The following is a 19,090-nucleotide window of genomic DNA, read 5'->3' as shown; positions in this document are numbered from 1 at the left end:
AATTATACAGTGTGAGTGAAGCAGATTAACATTTTATCCCCATTAATCCCTCTTCAAGGGAATAAGTCTGTGGAAGCACATGGGTGCCTCATGTATGACTACTTAGCCATATTGTATTATAGCATTTTTATTTTATAGAATGGCATCACTATTGAAGTACATTTATCCTGTGAAACTGTAGCATTACATACTTGCAAAAAATCATGTTTGTTTTGGTATTTCATACACGCAAACTGAAATACTGAAAAAAAAAATTACCAACACTGGGGAAAATACAGAGGCAATGCATGGAAGGTAAAAAAGGAAAAAAAGAAAATTTTCTTCATGTATAACTTAAGAAATGGATAGGACTGTTCAGTTTTTATTTATTATTGGACACTTTTTGCAAAGCATTCAGCATAGAATACCATTCTTAAGAAACCATTCTTATTTCAAAATGAACCCAAAATTTATTTCATCGTTGTTGCCATTCACCTGCTTTCTTTTATGCTTTCTTTTAAAATTTGCCAAACTTTTTACCTGAAAACAGGTAGTCAGTGACAGATCTGGAATACAAAAGGTCACTGTGATACAAATATTATTCAGAAGATGAAGAATACTTCAATATAAAATTTTCAAGTTTGTTCCTTCCTCTCATGCAAATTTCAAGACAAGAGACAGGAAAGTGACGTGTGAAACAAAAAGTCAGCCCAACCAAATACTAATGAAACACTTTAGCAAACATTCAGGAAGAAAAGTAAAAGTTACAGAAGAAGAAATTCAAGTTACACTTATCTGTAACCTTATCAAAGTATAAAGAAAGTCAATCATGCTCTGACAAAATACTGTCAGATACAGTTTTTAACCTTTGTACAAAGCAATTTACAGACAAGCCAGAAAAAAGAACAGCTTTCAGCACCTAAAAAATTCTAACAAATGAGCATCTAACTGCAACACCAACAAAACACATTCAATAACAATGCTATTCCAGAGATTCTATCAACTCAAAGATCCCTTTTTTCAAAAACAAGGTAAACAAAGCTTTAAGAAGAAATCAGCATTACTTACAATGTAATTGCCATTACATTCACTACATAACTGAATCACAAGCATCTTGCTGAATGCCAGTACCCTTCCAAATCAAAAGGTCATATGAAGCAAGGTTCTATTTTTGATTTACACACTTCCCATTAAGACAACTAACCAGAGTGCTGAGCACTGTATCCACCTCTGTTCCTTGAGCAGACCATGGGAAGCTTGAAACAGTTTGGAGGTAATTTAGCTGCATAATTCTGGAGACTGATACAAATCCTGATGCCATTGAAGTAAAGAACAATCATTACAGTGCTTCTCTGCCTTCCTGCATGTGGGCAAGAGGAGAGGCTGCAGCAAATATAGGGTAAAGCACAAATACAGTTCTAGACTGTGAAGAAAATACAGAAGAAAGACAGTAACAGCATCCTGTCTGAGAAAAATCATCAATGTCAAGTACTTCATTGCCACCAAAGCTCTGCACTGAGAGGACCAACAGGGAGAGAAGAGGGTTATGGAAGATAAAGCTACAGATAAAAAACCCTCTCCATGGTAGACATTTAAATTCCTAAAATATTATGTACTCATTTGCTTGGCAACCATTTTTAATTTAACTGTGTTTATCCTATTATACTACTTTAACTATGTTACACATGGCACTACAGATGGTGCTAAATGACTCCAGGTAATCAGAAGAATGCTCTTGTGAGATAACATTTAAGAAGAGATAAAATTAGATTTCTTTTTCTCATTATGTTCCAGTCCTATTTCTCACTGTGTTTAATACAAAACTAATTTCAGCTTTATAGCACAGTAACATTTTTGGAATCCAAAAATATGTGAATGAAGTCAGTCATGCAAAAACCAAGACTTTGTTAGAATGTCATAAATAATGTGAGAGATGCAACCATTTAAGGGAGAACTTTAAAGAGTCCGGTAGGGAAACAGGAGGAAATTTCTCTGTTTATGCCTCCTATTACTCCAAAAATTAGGAATAGCTTTTATTCACAATACATGAAGCTACATTTATGAAATAATCCAATTTACATATTTCCATATTTAATATTAATTCGGTCCACAAATCACCCTACTAGCCTTAATTTTTTTCCAGCAAATCCACAATTAGAGTCTCATAAATTCAAAAGCATCATCCTAGTGGACGAGGGATCTTAATTTTTTTCAAATCACACTAGTCCAGTTACCAGTTTAAAAAGTTTTCTACGCTCTGAGTATAAAAGTTCTTGCTTCTAATCTTGGATGGTTGTTGGCAGTAACCATGATTACAGCCATCTGCAATAATGGCAGTGACAAACAGCTGCAGCCAAAGCAAAGCCAGTCAGATACTTCAAGTTGTATCTGTCCTTCCTCAGACATCATCCTCCACATCTGGCATTTGCTGCACAAAACCAGGCAACTTAAAAGATTTGCCCACAATGTGTCTGCTTCACATGACATACAGGAAGTCCAAACTTTAGCTGCTAACAGTTACACATTTCTGACTTCAGATTTGAAAACCTGAGAATTTTCACTTCCTCCATTCAAACATGCTTCTTTAGTACACACACTCCTGAGAATTAACAGTTAATTAAGAGTTTAAACAGAAAAACAACTCCCAGTGTCACTTTTAGCACAAGCAAACAGGACCACCTCTGTATTTTCAACTTGCTTTCTTTGGTAACTATTTTTCAATAAAAAGAGCAAATATTATTTCTACCAATACATGTTAATACAAACAGCAACTATTATTCTTCCTGATACATGTTATTCTTCAAAGGAAAATAGAAGAAGTATTTTGCATTCACACTAATATTATTTGGGTTTGGTTTCAAACAAGCATCACACAAGTTCTAGCATGACTTCAGGTTTTAGGACATCCTGCTTTAGGAACCTGTTTGCACATTACAGCCTGTCCATTGCCTTTACAGGAACAAGCCTCTCACTGCACTGTCAGTCACCAAGAACAGCTTTTGTGTTCAGTTCCCCTTGCATAACAAAACACAATGTAAAGTAGTGGTTGTCAATAAGATTCTCAACACAAAGATGATAAAATCTTCTAATATCTCCCTGCAGTTAGCAGAAGGCTAACTTTAGGGAAAAATCAAGTGTTTCAAGAAAACACAAAAGTTTGTCATTTTCCCCAACAGATATTTATAAATAAATAAATAAATAAATGAAAGCTGTAACTCCTCAGGCCCAAGCCTACCAGAGGACTTGAGTGTTTACAAATTTTCTTCAGTGACAGCCACTGTTATGGGACAGGTCACAGCCACAGCAAGATAAAAATCCCAAAAACAGTTTCATATTCCACTGCCCAAGTTGTAGTGATACCATCCTTACTAAAGCTCCAATCTACATAACCTCATTTCAGGTCTTAGGTCATCCCTTTCTGAAGAGCTTCAGTCACAGTCAACAGGTTAAAAACAGATAAAAAAAATACCTGTATGGCAAATTACACGCTTTAAAAACTAGACTTCCCACTTCCTTTTTTTTAATATTGGGCAATTACAGAATTATCACAGCAATATCTTACTCATAAATTGGCTTTTCAGGAATATTCTTATGGTGTTCACAAAGTGATTAATAGACACACACATTGTCTCAGAACACTAAAGTTTAGGTCATTTGACAGTTTCTCAATTTCTAGGAATTTTTCTTGTCTCATTTGACAATTTCACTTGTTACCTTCTTGCTTTTAAACAGGTTTTTACTTTTTGCCATATACTCCATCTCAGGAATTAGAAAACAAGTATCTAAATGGCAATCTACACATATCAAGTACCCCTCAGAAGATGTTTCATGACTTTAGCTAATGGCAGTGGAATCTTGCAGTATATCCTGATATTGTCGTACGTTCAGACTCACCCAAACTGTTTAAGACACAGAGAGATAAGAAGAGAAGGAAAACTCAGCCCTGCATAGGAAAGACAGCTTGTTACACCTTCAGAATGAGAACCCAGCTTCAGCATTGCAGCTGCCCTAACAACAGAATTTGCAGATGAACCAGAACCAGTTCTGTGCAGACAAAGTAGAACAACGGGTGCTGCTGCAAATGCAATATTTCATTCCAGTTTGTAAAGGCTGTGTGGCTATTTACTGGAAAAGTCACATTTTGAGTTACAACAAACAGAAAAAATGTTTTCCTTTCTTCCTTTTAAATGCCAAAAGAATTCAGACTTCACATAAAACCACAATGCAACAAGCATAATGACCAGGTACTTAGACTCAATACTCCTTGATTATCAAGGAGGAAGCATAGCTGGGCCAAGCAGTGGGAATCCCAACATGACTGTCCTCCTTTTGTAGGTTCCAACTCCACTTCCTTGACGCCTGACTGCACCCAGCAGAAAACACACATTTGCTGCTGCTTTGAAAGCACAGAACCACAGCACGGTTTGAGCTGGGAGGGGCCTTAAACATCCCCCAATTCCAAAGTCTCCACCATGCACATGCATGCCACCCACTAGATCGGGTTGCTCAAGGCCCCATGCAACCTGGCCTTGAACACTCCCAGCAGTGGGGCACCCACAACCTCTCTGGGCAGCCTGTGCCAGTGCCTCACCACCCACTGAATAAAGACATTCTTCTTGATATCTACTCTAAACCTGCCTGCTTTCAGTACTGTCTGTGCAGCAGGAGTGTGTGTGTTAGAGCATCTGCTGTTATCTCATCAAAGGCTGAACCCACACGTCTCTGGAGCACAGTATCACACAGTGCCTGCAAAAAAAGGGTAGAACTTCAGGGAAAATCCTTGAAGATTGCTTAAATCAGAAGATATTGCATAATCTTAGTGTACAAACCACTGACTCTTCAGAGCAACTTCTCAATTACCTTAACATCTTTTCCAGTATACACCTGATTGCATAAATACCTTACAGGGTCACAGCACCAGAACATGGAAACACCTTACAGAGATCACGACAATATCACACCTAACAGTAACTGCCTGAAGATAAAAAAAATATATGCTTGGATAACAAATACTTGATCATTATAGTTGCCATCCATACATTTGATTATTCTGTTTTCTTTGATGCCATGGTTAATTTAACCAGAGAGAGTTAGCATGCATGTTCATAATGGACAGTAGTTCCTCTTGGCCAAATTAAAACCCCCCTAAACAAAGGCATCTTTGCCCTCAAAATTCTGGATATTAAGACTGAGGTTCAGGCACCTTTTAATATAGAAATTGGCACTGCAATTACTGCAATTGAAAAATCCTTTACTCTGCATCAATTCCATTGTTATTATGATCAATACCTGTTTTAAGAATCCATATGTGCATTCAAGTATGCTTTCTAATTTGCACAGTAAGGTCACAGACAAAACCCATTTAGAAGTATCCTTGATGAACAAAACTCTTTAAGAGTTGAGAAACAATTCTAACTACAATTCTAGCCTTGTATATGTGAACAGTAGAGCTATAAGAAATTTTAAAGCTGGCTCTTCAAAGATGAGAAGTTGAACATTCAACTGGAAAACGACTACAAATGAGTATGTAAAGTTGTTCACCTCCTTCCACACATACCTACTTCAACAGAAAACCGAAGCATCAATATCACTCAGCACTACAGAACTCATGTGCAGTGCCAGCCCACAGAAGACACACTGTAAGTGTATTTCAAAGTTAAAGAGCTATTCTGCACAGTATGTATCATGCATGGTGCAAAATGGTAACCAGGCCTATGTCTGACCAGCCCCATTGTCAGTAACATGCAGCATTACTAAACTGAAATGCACAGAAATATCCTGTTCAGGACGATACTGGAATTCAGCTACCAGTGCAAGAATGAGTCATGAAACAGTCATTAAACCCCACGTGTCAGCAATAGTTACAGGACAGTGTAACACTACAGAGCAAATGAAAACACAGCCACTAAACAATATATGACAGAGATGGCACAAGTCAAAAGCCACTGAAATAACTCTCCCTCCCCTGCCACCACATGTAAGTTAAGCTTAAACTTCTGGCACTCTTGTGTACTTGAAAGTGGGTATCCCATAGAGCTTAACAAAGAATCATCAAATCACAAAATCACCAAAATGGTTTGGGTGGGAAAGGACTTTAAAGATCATCTAGTTCCATCCCATCTGCCATGAGCAGGGACACCTTCCACTAGGCCAGGCTGCTGAAAACCCCTTCCAATCTGGCCTTGAACACTTCCAGGTGTTATCCTGTGAGTGGTCCATCCATCAAATCCACGCCTCTCCAGTTTATCGACAAGGATGTTGTGCCAAATGCTTTGCAAAGTCCAGACAGATGACATCAGTTGTTCTTCCCTCACCCACCAGTGCTGCCACCCCATCACTGAAGGCAACCAAATTTGTCAGGCCCTTTGATTTGCCATTAGTGACACCTTGTTGGCTGCCACCAATCACCACCTTATTTTCTATGTGCCTCAGCACAATACCCAGGAGCATCTGCTCCATGATCCTGTAAGGCACAGAGGTGAAACTGAACAGTATGGAATTTCCTGAGTTCCTCCTTTTTTTCCCCCTCTTTTAACAGTGGGAGTTATGTTTTCCCTTTTCCAGGCACTGGTAACTTCACCAGTCTTCCACAACTTTCCTAATAGGACAGACGGTAACAAAATTGTGATATTTAGGTAGTCAGGATTTGAATCCAGAAGCTTGAATTTGAAACAAATGGTTTATAATCAAGTTTTATAGAGCATAATTACAGTGATTAAGCTAAACTGCTCATGTGTTATGTTATTTTATGGCAATTTCTTTGGGCAGCTTGGTTGCTCCTCTAAACTCTTACCTCTACTTCATACTACATTCATGTCTAGAAAGAGTTATCAACAACCCCTTGCATACCTAATTAGGAATCCCTACAGACACATCCATCTTTAAAGAACAGCAACAAAGACATCAAAGACTAACTCAGCACTCAAGTGAAATTTGAGTATGAGTGACGAGAAGACCTTATTCAAACACCTTAACCACAAGGTCTGACATTTGTTTCTTTCTGTGCCATCACCCCATACTCATTGATCTGGCAATTTTTGCTGTTTGTGAGCCTGGTCTTTGCAGAAGAGGTGATACAAGTGCTCCTTTACAAGTTGCTCACAGCACCCTCAATCCTAACAAATGGCAATTTGAATCTTCTCCAGCTAAGGAGAGAAATCAGGGTGGCTTTCACTTCCTGCAGAGGTGAGACTATACCAAACCAGCAAAACTCCCCAAGAGCCATATACATTCTGCTTTAAAAGCAGTACACAGGAAGGGTAGAAGTCTTCAGCACCGGGTCTCAGACAAGTCATGGAATAAACATCTCCCCAAGGCAATGCTCCTGCCAATCAGCTGATCCACAGCAACTGCAGCACACAGCGGCATTCACAGATTCTCAGCCTGCTACAGATTCCAATGAGTGCTCAGGACTCACTTCTCCAGCCAAGGATGAAGGCAGCAGGTGCCAGGTCATGGAAGATGAGGCGAGGGGGCACAGAAAGGACAAAGCAGTATTCTGGTGTGAGGTTAGGTAGTAGGAAATCTAGAGTGGCACAAGATTGGGGCCTTACTTTTAAGCAATAAATGGCAATTTTTCATGGCAATAATTTCCTCATAAGCATTTACTGATTTATATAAAGATGGGAAACCACTGGTACAGTTTCTGATCCTGAGAACTCTTTTCAATACACTCTACTGTTCAGTTGGGCACCACTGCCTGTTTAAAACAAGGACATTTGAAGTGTTAAAGACATAGCTTCAGAAGGTGACCCTTAGCTATAGATTACAAATTGGACAGAGAATTTTTTTCAATCCCAATTGAAATATCCATTCCCAGCATCTCAGGTGTTCTCCCATTCGATAACAGCAGCAATATATTAAATACATACATCTTCCCACCTCAGGCTTGATGGGTCAAAATTACATTTTAAAAAATGTAATCCCAGTTACTCAATTTTATACTCCATAGCAGATACCTAAAAGCCAGGCATTAGGGGCACCTAAATTACATACTGGAACCAAATCCCACAGCATAAGTAAACTCCCATTATACAGAGAGAAAAAAAAAAAAAAAGCTTGCAAGTTCTTTTCAATCAAGTTCACAACCACAACTAGAGACAAATCACATGCTTGGTTTCAACAAAAACATTAGCAGGAGGCAGATGCTGACTGGACTGATAGTTTCCACTCATTTATTTAACAGTCATACAACATTAGTCATTTGGTTCTTATCCTCCCCTCAATGGCATTGTTTTAAGGCTCATCAGCAATTCTACTTCTGCATCACTAGCCATATTTTGTAACTGAAGTCTGTAATTCCACATAAACTTTTTGGGTTTGGTTTCATGGACGGGGAAGGAGAGTATGTTGCTTTTCAGGTTGGTTTGGCGGGTTTTTGCAGGGAGGGGGATTGTGGTTTAGGTTTTTGGGGGCTTTTTTTGCTGGTAGTAGCTTTTGGTTGTTTTTTTTAAGCACCGATTGATTCCAAGGTCCACCTGGTTCATTAATAATCACACAAAAACAATTGACCTTAGCAACACTGTTTTAAACCCAAGAAGTGCAAACAGCACAATCTAAAAGTCTTCCTAATAACAGACTACTAAAACTTAAAATTTTCAGGATCTGCAAAGCTTTTATTCAACAGTTCTCCAACCACAGGGTTTACCTCACTCCTCACCTACCCCCAGCCGAATCACATTTGGGAAAGCAGCCAGTACAATTCTTACCCAAACCTACAGTTTGATAAAGGAGCCACTTTGTGAGGGGTTTATCAACCAATCACTCAGCATCCTGGACTCCATAATCACACATTTCCCGGTTCACTGAGAGATGCTACTGGCTCTTGCTGGTCTTTTATTACAGAAATTGCCCTCCTGCTGCAGTTCCCATCTTACCTGCTGCTTCCTGGTGCCTCCTGTCTTTCAGCATTCCCAAGGAGAGAATAAATAAGCTATAGGTCATCCCATGCATTCTTACTGTTCTACAGGGCTAGTCCAGGACAAACCTAGAAATTTGGAGTATCTAAGTGGGGCAAATAGAATAGACTCCATTTAGTGAACTTATCTCTGCAATTTCTGTCCACACCTCAGAGTACAACTGTTGATGGCAGAAGGGGAAATGCTGACACACACATAACGCGCTTTCATAGATGAGTCCTACACAGTTATTCTGGTTTTGACTTCCAATTGCAAAAGAAAGATAACCCACAAGCTCTTCAAGCCTTGATTTCTTCAGCTGCCTCAAAAAGGAGGTGTTTTCCTGAACAATTCCATTCCAGCTTTTCAGTCTCACAAAAAAATAATCTGAATTTTCTGTACTGATGGATATGGAATTTTTTTCCTAGATATATGTAGAATACAAAAGCAACAAAACTATTCATATGCAGGCTGCCGTAAAGAGACTTGCAGCTCAAACTCAAGGAACTTTTACCAGAGGCAACAGAGCACATCCTATTCCCACCAGTAATTCTCATTTAAATATCTTCTCAAGGCAGCTATTAACAAGAAAATCATGCCTGGGACATAGCTGCTCCCAGCTCTCCAGTTACTACTAGGGAAATCCAGTGCAACAGAAGGCAATAGATTTTTCCTCCCCACAAATTAGTTTCTATTTGGAAACTACTTATGCCTATGTGTGAAGCTCTGGAATATAAAGCACTGTAGCAACACAAGCTCTTCACAAATTATTCCAGGCTCCCAGTGTCGGCACAAAGCCTCCAGTGGCTCGGGAAAAGGTACGATTGCAACTCCTGCAGTATCATCATTTGGTGAGTTTGATTACAGCAGTTGTGCAAGGATGCATCTCGATTGCTATCTGCCCTAAGCACAGAGCACTGCAGGCTGGAAACTGCTGTCTCCACTGGCCACGCAGAGCATTCACAAAGCAGGTGGCAATAGTATCCTGTTTTACCATATTCATGGAGCCTCAGACTCCTGGCAAACAGCCAAAGCTCACAGACAAAGCCTGAGGGTTTCCCAGAGTCAAATAAAAATGGTCAGACTAGCTTTCGGATGGGCAGTAATGTGCTCTAGTCTGATATCAAGTCCACCAGAAAAATACAGCATTAGTTAAAGCAGAAACGTCATCTAAATTAGGACATTAGTAATTAGGTCAAGCTAATACCAAAAACCATTATGCAAAACGTTGTGAAGAGGCCAGCAAGGCCTCCAGGGGCTGGGGAAGACACTTGAACAGCAGAAAGTTAGCTAACTGTAATTAGTGATTATGAACAAAAACTTTCTGCCAGATTGACCCATTTAAAATAAATAGAAGTTCTTTAAAAAGATATGCATAAATTTAATGCATAGAGACTGAATTTGACAGAATAGATTTTTAAAGAAGACAGAAAAAGACAGAAACACCAAAGGTAGCAAGAAGCTATTCCACATTCCAGCGACTAAACTGCAGAGCTTATTTCATCTGTGCAATGGATTAAAGCTTCTTCCTTAAGGCTCATAAAGAACTTGATGACTGCATGAAGACAGAAGCTATCAGTGCTTTAAGCTGCCAACTTATCTAGCAAAAAATAAAAGGTCAGAGCACTGAGCACCGCATCAAGTGACAGACTGCTCAGAATGAGCACAGGTTCACCAAGAGGTGGTAAAGCAAACATACAGACACTGAATGAAACCACAGACAAAGCTAATTTTTATCTTTCATCAGACTTCAACCCATAACATATGCCAAAAAAAAAAAATCAGACTTGATGATTTTCAGAAGACTGGTACCTCTTAGCAAACTTCAGCATCTGAATGTACACCTGACCAGCCACTGAGTACTGAACACTGTACCAAACCAACACTACTTCCAAAAAGAATTGAGCAAACACTTCATCTTTGATTATGCTCAACCTCCAATGTTCAGCCAATACAGCAACTTCAAAAGCCTTCTCTTCACTCACACTCATCTCCAAAAAGATTATTGGAGGAGTGAACCAAAGCAAGCTGATTCAACATGCATTTATAATTATCCATTTTTTGTATCACTCTGCAATGTTCAGCCTTTGTGGCAACCTTGACATGCCATCCACCTGCTTCCCTGATGCTTTTGACTAATTTCATTCTATTCCCTAATCCACAGATGCTTTTCCTGAGCCAGTCCATCTGGCCCCTAGGTTTCTGCGCTCTCTGCACTGCTGGGTCAGGCCCATGGTCCATCCAGCTCAGGACTGACTGGCAGAAGCAGCACAAAACACTGTCCAGAAACAGCAAAGCAACTGCAATAGAAACCTGACTCCCTCTCCTCTGTTACCAGACACCACCTAGAAAAATCTGTCATTCAACTGATGTGTTCCCCTCTAAAGGCAGCTTCTAAGCCATGCTATGGACACATTTCGACCAGGCTTCCTTGTAGAACAAACTGCTAATTAAAAAATTATCTAACAAATATTGCACTATTAAGACACGATATACACTTCAGCTTTTCTTTTTTGGCTTTATTTTATGTTTGTACAGAGTCTATTAATGTCAGTACAGGATGCCAACATTGCTGGAAAACAAAGAGCATGTTCCCAGGCTTTCACAGACACTTGAAATCTCAGATCGGACACGAGGAGCTATAAAAGTCTGTGAACTTAGCGGAAGAGTAAGAAAAACTGAAAACCTTCCCATGCAGTCTTTAAAAATTTGTCCTCAATATTTTGTTGTCCTACATTGTGTTTTAAGTTGCAGTTACAGAAGAGAGTTGACACTACAACCGAAATACAAACCAGGTCCTCTTCAGAGCCTAGACAATTTTCTTCTAAATTCTTGCATGCCTTATTAAAGACTGCCATTACCGCCTCTCTACATTCCATACCTTTCTCAGCCAACCACAAAATTTCCCTCAACTCCTGTACATATTACATAGGGTGATGTATCCACTAACTACAAAGTAATGTCCAAGTTGCATCAACACCTGAAAAAAACCCAATACACATCACTTCAATAAGTAAAAGCCATGCATGACCTCTAAGACAGCTGACTGTTCAATTTACTATGATATCTTATTTTCATAAACCCTTCAAGTCTGACCCAGCTAAAGCCACAAATTTACCTTATCATCTGTACTGTAAGCGGACAGAAGTGACTGAACTAGGATAACCGTAGCCAGAGGTGTATTTACTGGGAAATTACTAAGGAGGACTGCATCTATTAAGAAATACACAATATTCAGTGATATTCTAGGAGCTACTTAGTTACTCTCACTTGTCATCAGCATTGATAAGTTTATGTAGAAAATAAAGTCTCTAAAAACATACAGCAATGTAATGAAAGGAATGCATTGCTATAAAGACATTTGCTGGGGATTTTTCTACTGCAATACATTTAATTATATCAGCATTAGCTTTGGGGGTTTCTACAACATGATACATGCAAAGTAAGTCTGTGACAAGAGGTAAGAAAAGGGGAATTCAGACTTCATAAAAACCATTACAAGTTACAGTGTTCTAGCTGCATTAGTGTGCCAAAACCATCCAAATTAGATTATCTGATGTATCAGCAGGAAAATATCTGTAAGACTTTTTTTAAGTTAGGTTGATTTTTTGTATGTGGTTTTAGTAAAGTCTGGCAGAAGTGAAAGGGCTGGCAAATTAAATTTACAAAGCAGTTTTAGCCTCTGCTCCTCAGATCCCAATATTTTTCCTCCAAAGGTGATGAAAACCTGTGTTTCTTTCTCATTTGCACTTTGTCACTCTTGGTGAGGATCTCATAATCCATGAACACAATCAGATGCAACAGCACATTCTCTCCACCAAAGCAAAATTTGAAAAAAAAAAAAAAAAGTCTTTGCAACACAGACTGAGAGGAAAAAATTGAGCCAAACCAAGTATCAATCTATACCATACTCAATGAAACAATTAGAAGCACTAAAGCTTTATTAAGCAAAACTGGTTTAGAGTTATTTTAAGTCAGTATCAGATTCCACTGTAAGTAACTTATTTTTCAATTCTATCATCTTCTCCAACCAGAAGAGTTTTTTAATTAATAAACTAAGGCGGGAAAATATGAGGTAATGAACAAGAATTCACCTGATTTGTACGCAAAGGAAATTCAAGGAGTTATTTCTGCCCAAAGTCAATTAAAACTAAAATTCACAATGCATGAGGAATACATATCCATAGTTTAGCTTAGTCTGTCAAAAAAATAAGAAGTAACAGAACAGATTAATACTAGAACAAGAACTTGCTTTCAAAGTTTTCTACAGAATAATCAGTGTCTTGAAAGTCTCTATTTCCCTCTTCACTTTTAAGAGGTGCTGAAATACACAAAGATACATTCAACTTGGGCTGGGAAACTGTGTTCTTGAGAAAACTGACCAAAACAAAGCAGATCAACTTGTATATTTCTAGGAGCAGAATTTCCAAAGACAACAAAACAAGACTAGTAGAGTTGTGATGCTAGAAGTGAGCTCACTAAGCACTTTGTTACACTGCTGGACAGAGAAAATGTCAGAGGTGGCTCTCCAAGATCTAACACTGCTGAAGTGAACAACTTATTTGCCTGAGTAATCAGAACTACAGAGGCTTAAATTTCTTTAGTAAGCAGCAGATCAATTTAGATCTGTAATAGCAGATCTGTGCACTTAGATTTTTGACCTCCTGAGTCTTTCACATATAGAATGTGACCATCTCTTAAATACTTAAAGATGAGAAACATCAAGACAGCACTTTTGTCTTCTCCTGATAACCTCCATATGCTACAGCAAGTTGGAAGGACATAACTAAGAGCAACATGTTTTCTCATGAAAGTAGAATCAGGGCACCTAACATCCCTGTTTAAAAAATAATCTCTTTGCCCAAAATCTTGAAGGTGGTTATGCCATAAAGAATAAATATGCTAAGCCACCTTTCCACACAGATTTTCCCAGCCCTCCTTGCACTCTGATCTAAAGATGCCTCAACTTAGTGACCAAACAAACCCCAGATAGTGCAGGTGTCCTCTTTCCAAATAAGAAGCAGGCTAGCAGATCTCTGCTCCCAGCCCTGGTGACTGCAGCTGTGAGTCACCACACAGAATGAAATCAAACAGGAAGGGACACTCAGGGCTTAACCCCATCAGGCAACAGCAGATCAGGGTGTGATTGTCACACCCCCAGTTCAACCTGCACACACCTGAGGAAAGGTGCTCCCAGAGCCATTGGGAAACAAATTACCAGAAAAGCCAGAGCTAAGAGTCACCTTTTCAGATAAAAGTTACAGATTTTCTGTACACCACACAGAGAAAAACAAGTACATCACTGCTAACCAGTACTTGACACACCTTAAATTCAGGTCAGCATGATTTCAGAGGTATTAATTGACAAAATGGTCACAGGTAACAAACAGAGACAGAACTGTGATAGATGAATAAGCATTGCTTAGAAGGGAGATATCATATCCCTCATATCCCAAAAAGCTACATTAAAAAGTCTGCTTTGCAGCTTTTATTTAAAAAAAAAAAAAAAATCCAGAAAACAATAGCTTTCTGTAACAAAAACTACAAGTTTGTTGGCTGGTTTGATTTTTTCCATGCATTTCAGTTTTCATAAAACCACTTAACCTTGAGACATCTTCTTCCAAAATATCTGATTTCCAGCTAGCTGATGTTTTCCTCAAACTCAGAGACATCCAGGGGCCAACTGTTTTTGCTACTGCTCCAAAATTTGGATTTTGTTCTAACATATCCAGGCAAAGAGTCCTTACTACCAAACTGTTGGTTGTGTCACGACACCCATCAGCTGATAAAATAACACGGGGAAAGAGCATGACCTTTAGCCTCCCACATGTGCGCTCAAATGGTTGACGAATCTTCTCAGAGAGGTCAGGGATGCTGTTTCACTTGCAGAAAACGTGAGAACACAGTTTCAAAAATTTCCAATGCCAGAAACTCTCACCTGTCTATCTGGGAAATGAAGATACAGGAAAATGCAGTCCACAGGTCAAATTCTCCAGACCTCTTAAATCTAAAATCAAGGGTACTCTTAAATCACTCTGAAGTTTTTGCTCCTCTCTTGTCCAAAATGGAGCAGAACAGGAATCAAGGAGCTTTTACAGTTTTAATGATTCTGCTGAACCTCTTTACACTGCTGCCATAAAATACATGTCCAGCACACCACTCAAAAGACCACACTAGAAACAAATTAAAATTTAACACGCTCAGGAACAATTTCCCCCCACACAACTGTCCTAAATTCTAAATTATTCACCAGAATTTCCTTTTGAACCTCATGTCCATGCATGTGAGCACTGGGTTTAGCCCAGGACATTGTCAAGTGGACGCCAAATAACTTAAATCACTTCCTCATACTTAAAGCATCCATGAAACCACTGATCTGCACTTTATTTTTGTCACTGCTGCCATTCCCCTGTATTGAGACTTTCATCCAAACAATCTGGGACACTACACTGTTAATACAAAAATATTCCAAAATAAATATTTATCATAACCCAAGATAACACCAAGAAACATGAAACAGACACTGCCCACAAATACTTAGTGATCATTAAAAGTTGCATGTAGCAAAGAATACTAATAACAAAATAACTGAAATGCAAACAGCATAAAAAACCAGTATGACTTCTGCCTTAACTTTCCTTGTTACTGAGCCTTATATTATTAAATGCTCTTACTTCCTGGTTTGTCAGAAACCACATTGTTTTAGAGCCAGAGCTGCTCACTCAAAGGAAGAAGGAGGGACGATAATTGTTTTTAGAGATGTTTTAAGGCCTCTGGTAATAACAGAATATCTTTGTAAACTTGAGAGTTTTTTCTCCTAATGTTTGACATCCTGCACCAAGGAAACATTATTAACTAGTCCGATCACTTTAAATTACACAATTTAAAGCAACTGGCCCAAAAAGTTCAATGGTATATATTAGATTTCAACAAGGAAAAGTTGTATGCTCAATGTTTACTGAGATCTGTTATGAAACATTAAATCTAGCCCCAAAGCATTCAAAAAATAGCAGCCAAGTCCCTAATTCATTAATTTAAAAAAAAAGAGCACTGAAACAATATTCTACTCTTTCCAAAAAGCAGACTATTTAAAATATGTTTGAATTAACTGTTTCCTGACACCCTCACCCCCTGCACACAGAACATGAAGTTCTACCTATTTCCAAAGCCAACAGGAAGCAAGAAGGAATCCAAACAGCTTCAAAAAACCGCTTTGATTTAAAACTGTATGTGTGCTCTGATGACAGTTTGAGTTACTAAATTAACATTTAACTTTCTTGTTAAGTACACCTGTTAAATGTTTAAACATAACAATATGCTTCTCAGTTCTAAATAAAGCAACAATTTCTCTGAGGAAAACAAAGGAGGAGGATGCTTCCAGTTGTTTCAAGTATAATTGTGTATACAAAGAAGCTCATATGCTTTTTTCCCAGCTTCTGTGGTAAGTAAAAAGAACATGGTTGAAATCCAGCACGGTGAAAGTGTAAATACGTAAAAAATTATTGGGAGAAAAATAGCATCAAAAAACCTGCAGATTCTTCTGCACACCTATGCTGTTCTTTCCCCTCATCCAGGCAATCGACTTACCAGGTTAAACACAGTGTCAACTATGTCTCTGTTGGACACTTCACCAACTTCCACCAGTCCTGTCAGCACAGCGAATTTCATCTTGATGCCTCGGATGGGGACTCCTGGATTCAAAGGCTGCAGCACACTTCCCCCTTCAGCAGCATTTCCTTCTTTTCCCGCTCCTCCTCCATCATCACCTGTTGGCTGAACAACTTGTCTGCCTTCACTCGCCATGGCCACTTCACCGCAGGCTACGGCTTCCAGCGCCAGCTCCACACGCTCGCCACTCTGGGAAGACCTGGTCAGCCGGGAAGGTGAGCGGCGGCTCTCTGCCTGCTTCCCTTGGGCTCCGGCTCCCGAGGAAAGCGGCGTCCGGCGGGGGAGGGTGTCAGGCGGGCGGGGAGGACGCGCCCTCGGAGTCGCGGCTCTCTCCTCGGCAGGAGGCGTCTGTCACAGCGCTGCCCTCGGGCAGGTATTCGCAGCCCTGAAGGACAAGCCGAGGTGTGTTTCAGCCCGCGCTCCGTCAGGCGCTGCCCACAGCCCGCACGTCCCGGCCCCTGCCCCGCGCCCGGCGGGAGCCGCCCCGGGAGCGCTCACGCCTCTCCCCGCGGAAATGCTCCCGGATCCGCCGCGCTCCGAGCCCCCACCTCAAGGGTTTAATCTGCTTTTTTTTGGTTTTTTTGCTTTTTGCTTTTTTTCTTAACCTAGAAGGAACACGCTCCTCCTTCCCGCCCGGCTGCTGCCCGCGGCAGCCCCGGCTCTGCTGGGGCAGGGCCGGGGCAGGTGCAGCGCCCCGCCAAGTTCGTACTCACCGCGGGCTGCGGAGGGGGCGCGGGCTGCCCGACGCGCGGCTCCGGGGCCGAGAGGCGGCTGCGCTGCCCGGCTGCGGGCTGCGCTGCGCCGCGCCGCCCGCCGCTCCGCCCGCCCAAAGGCGCCTCAAGTTCCAGCCGCTGCCGCCGCCTCAGAGCGCGGTCCCGGTGAGCCCCATCTCCTTCCTGCCGCTCGCTGCCGCCATGACAGCGCGGAGCCCCCGGAGCGCCTGCGCGGGCCGGGCGCGGGCGGGGCCGCGGCGCAGGGCGGGAGCCGCGCGCTGCGCACGCCCAGGTGAGCGCAGGTGAGCGCAGGTGAGCGGGAGCCGCGCCCTCCCCTTCATCCCTCTCATCCCCCTCATCCCCCGGGACCCTGCTCACCTGTGGGCATGCAGCGCCTGCGTGGGCTCGGCCGGCCTCGAGGCTGTGCGCAGTGACTTGTCCCAGACTATTGCAGCGTTCACAGAATTGGTAGGGAAGGGGCCTCTGGAGATCATCTGATCCATTCCCCCTGCCAAGGCAAGGTCATCTGGAGCAGGTGGCACGTCCAGGTGGGTCTGGATTGTCTCCAGAGAGTGGGAGTCATTCCTGGGCAGCCTGTTCCAGTGCTCTACCACTCTCAGTATAAAGTTCTTCCTCATGCTGAGGTGGAACTTCTTGTGTTTTAACTTACGGCCATTATTCCTGTTCCTGTTGCTGGGCACCTCCGAAAAATGTCTGGCACTATCCTCTGGGCACCCACCTTTGTGATATTTATGTGCATTAATGAGATCCCCTTCAGTCTTCTCCATACTGAACAGGCCCAGCTCCCACAGTCTCTCCATAAGAGAGATGCTCCAGACCCCTTATAATCTTTGTGCCCCTTTGCTGGATCCCCTCCAGTAGCTCCTTGTCTGCCTTGTCCTAAGGAGCCCAGAGCCAGACACGGCCCTCCAGACGTGGCCTCACTAGGGCTGAATTCTGTAACTGTTCAATAACTGAAGTCTGCCCTTCCTGAAGCAATTTTCTTTTTCTTTTGGGAGGGGTGGTTTTGGAGAAAGGGAGTTTTTGGTCTTTTTATTTTTTCTTTTTAAGAATCAAAAAAAACCCAGTGCAAGCAGCAGGCCCCCAGCTGGGTGCCCCATGTTCGCAGACCTTCCCCAGAGGAAAACCATGGTTGTGTGGGAGAAGAGAATGTTTGGATTGTCCAGCTCCAGCTTCTGCCATGACCAGAGCAATCCCAGGGAGGCAGGTGAGTGGCTTCCACCACCCAAACCTCCAGCATGGGCAAGTGCGCTGTCGTTCTTCCTCATCCTCCTCCTGCTGCTCTCTGGAGAGCACAAGGGGCACAAATGTGGGTGATGAGAGACGCCACCCAGATGTGATGAGCTGAGAAAAAAAGGGAGCAGGATGGGGGAAGGAAAACTAGCTCTCTTCCTTCAGGTGAAAAGTCTGTGGAGGTGGCACCAGTTGTTTTGGTTTCTCAGAGCCGGTGTCACAGCCTCTCCCCAGCCCCAAAAGGTGTCCCCAAAGCAGTGGCAGTGCCAAAACCCAGTGCTCCAAAGCCCCCACCGAGCCCCAGGCTGGGTGGCAGAACCTCCACATACAGCTGGGATAAAGCACAAGAACCGCTGCCCTTTTTGTGCTCTCTCCTAGGGTGATGGGAGCTACAAATATGCATCTATCCTATCTCTTTTGTTCCATCTTTTACATTAATTTATTTTATATTAATCTGGGTATCTGTTAATAAAGAAGTGGGAATGTCTGGTCCTCCAAACTCTTCTTTCAAGGAGTCTTCAACTGTGCATTTTTAAGGGGCCTGCCTGTATTAATAAGGATTAGACACACTCCTAAAGG

At 41.5% G+C, this 19,090-nt stretch overlaps 1 protein-coding gene across 3 annotated transcripts in view; it reads right to left on the bottom strand.

Moving 5' to 3' along the window:
- LRBA (LPS responsive beige-like anchor protein) overlaps nt 1-17,494 on the bottom strand; it is a 367,953-nt gene extending 350,459 nt beyond the window's left edge. For all 3 annotated transcript variants that reach the window (XM_058837408.1, XM_058837411.1, XM_058837409.1), the window contains exons 1-2: nt 17,258-17,494; nt 16,464-16,929 (exon numbers count right to left, since the gene is read on the bottom strand). In XM_058837408.1, coding sequence (XP_058693391.1) covers nt 16,464-16,679 — 216 coding nt within the window. In that variant the 5' untranslated portion in view covers nt 16,680-16,929; nt 17,258-17,494. The remainder of the gene's footprint in view (nt 1-16,463; nt 16,930-17,257) is intronic.
- Between the last annotated feature and the right edge of the window lie 1,596 nt (nt 17,495-19,090).

Source organism: Poecile atricapillus, chromosome 4, assembly GCF_030490865.1.
Source record: "Poecile atricapillus isolate bPoeAtr1 chromosome 4, bPoeAtr1.hap1, whole genome shotgun sequence".
Classification (NCBI taxonomy): Eukaryota; Metazoa; Chordata; class Aves; order Passeriformes; family Paridae; genus Poecile; species Poecile atricapillus.
The sequence above is the reverse complement of the archived record's forward strand: the minus strand, read 5'-3'. Positions and strand labels throughout refer to the sequence as shown.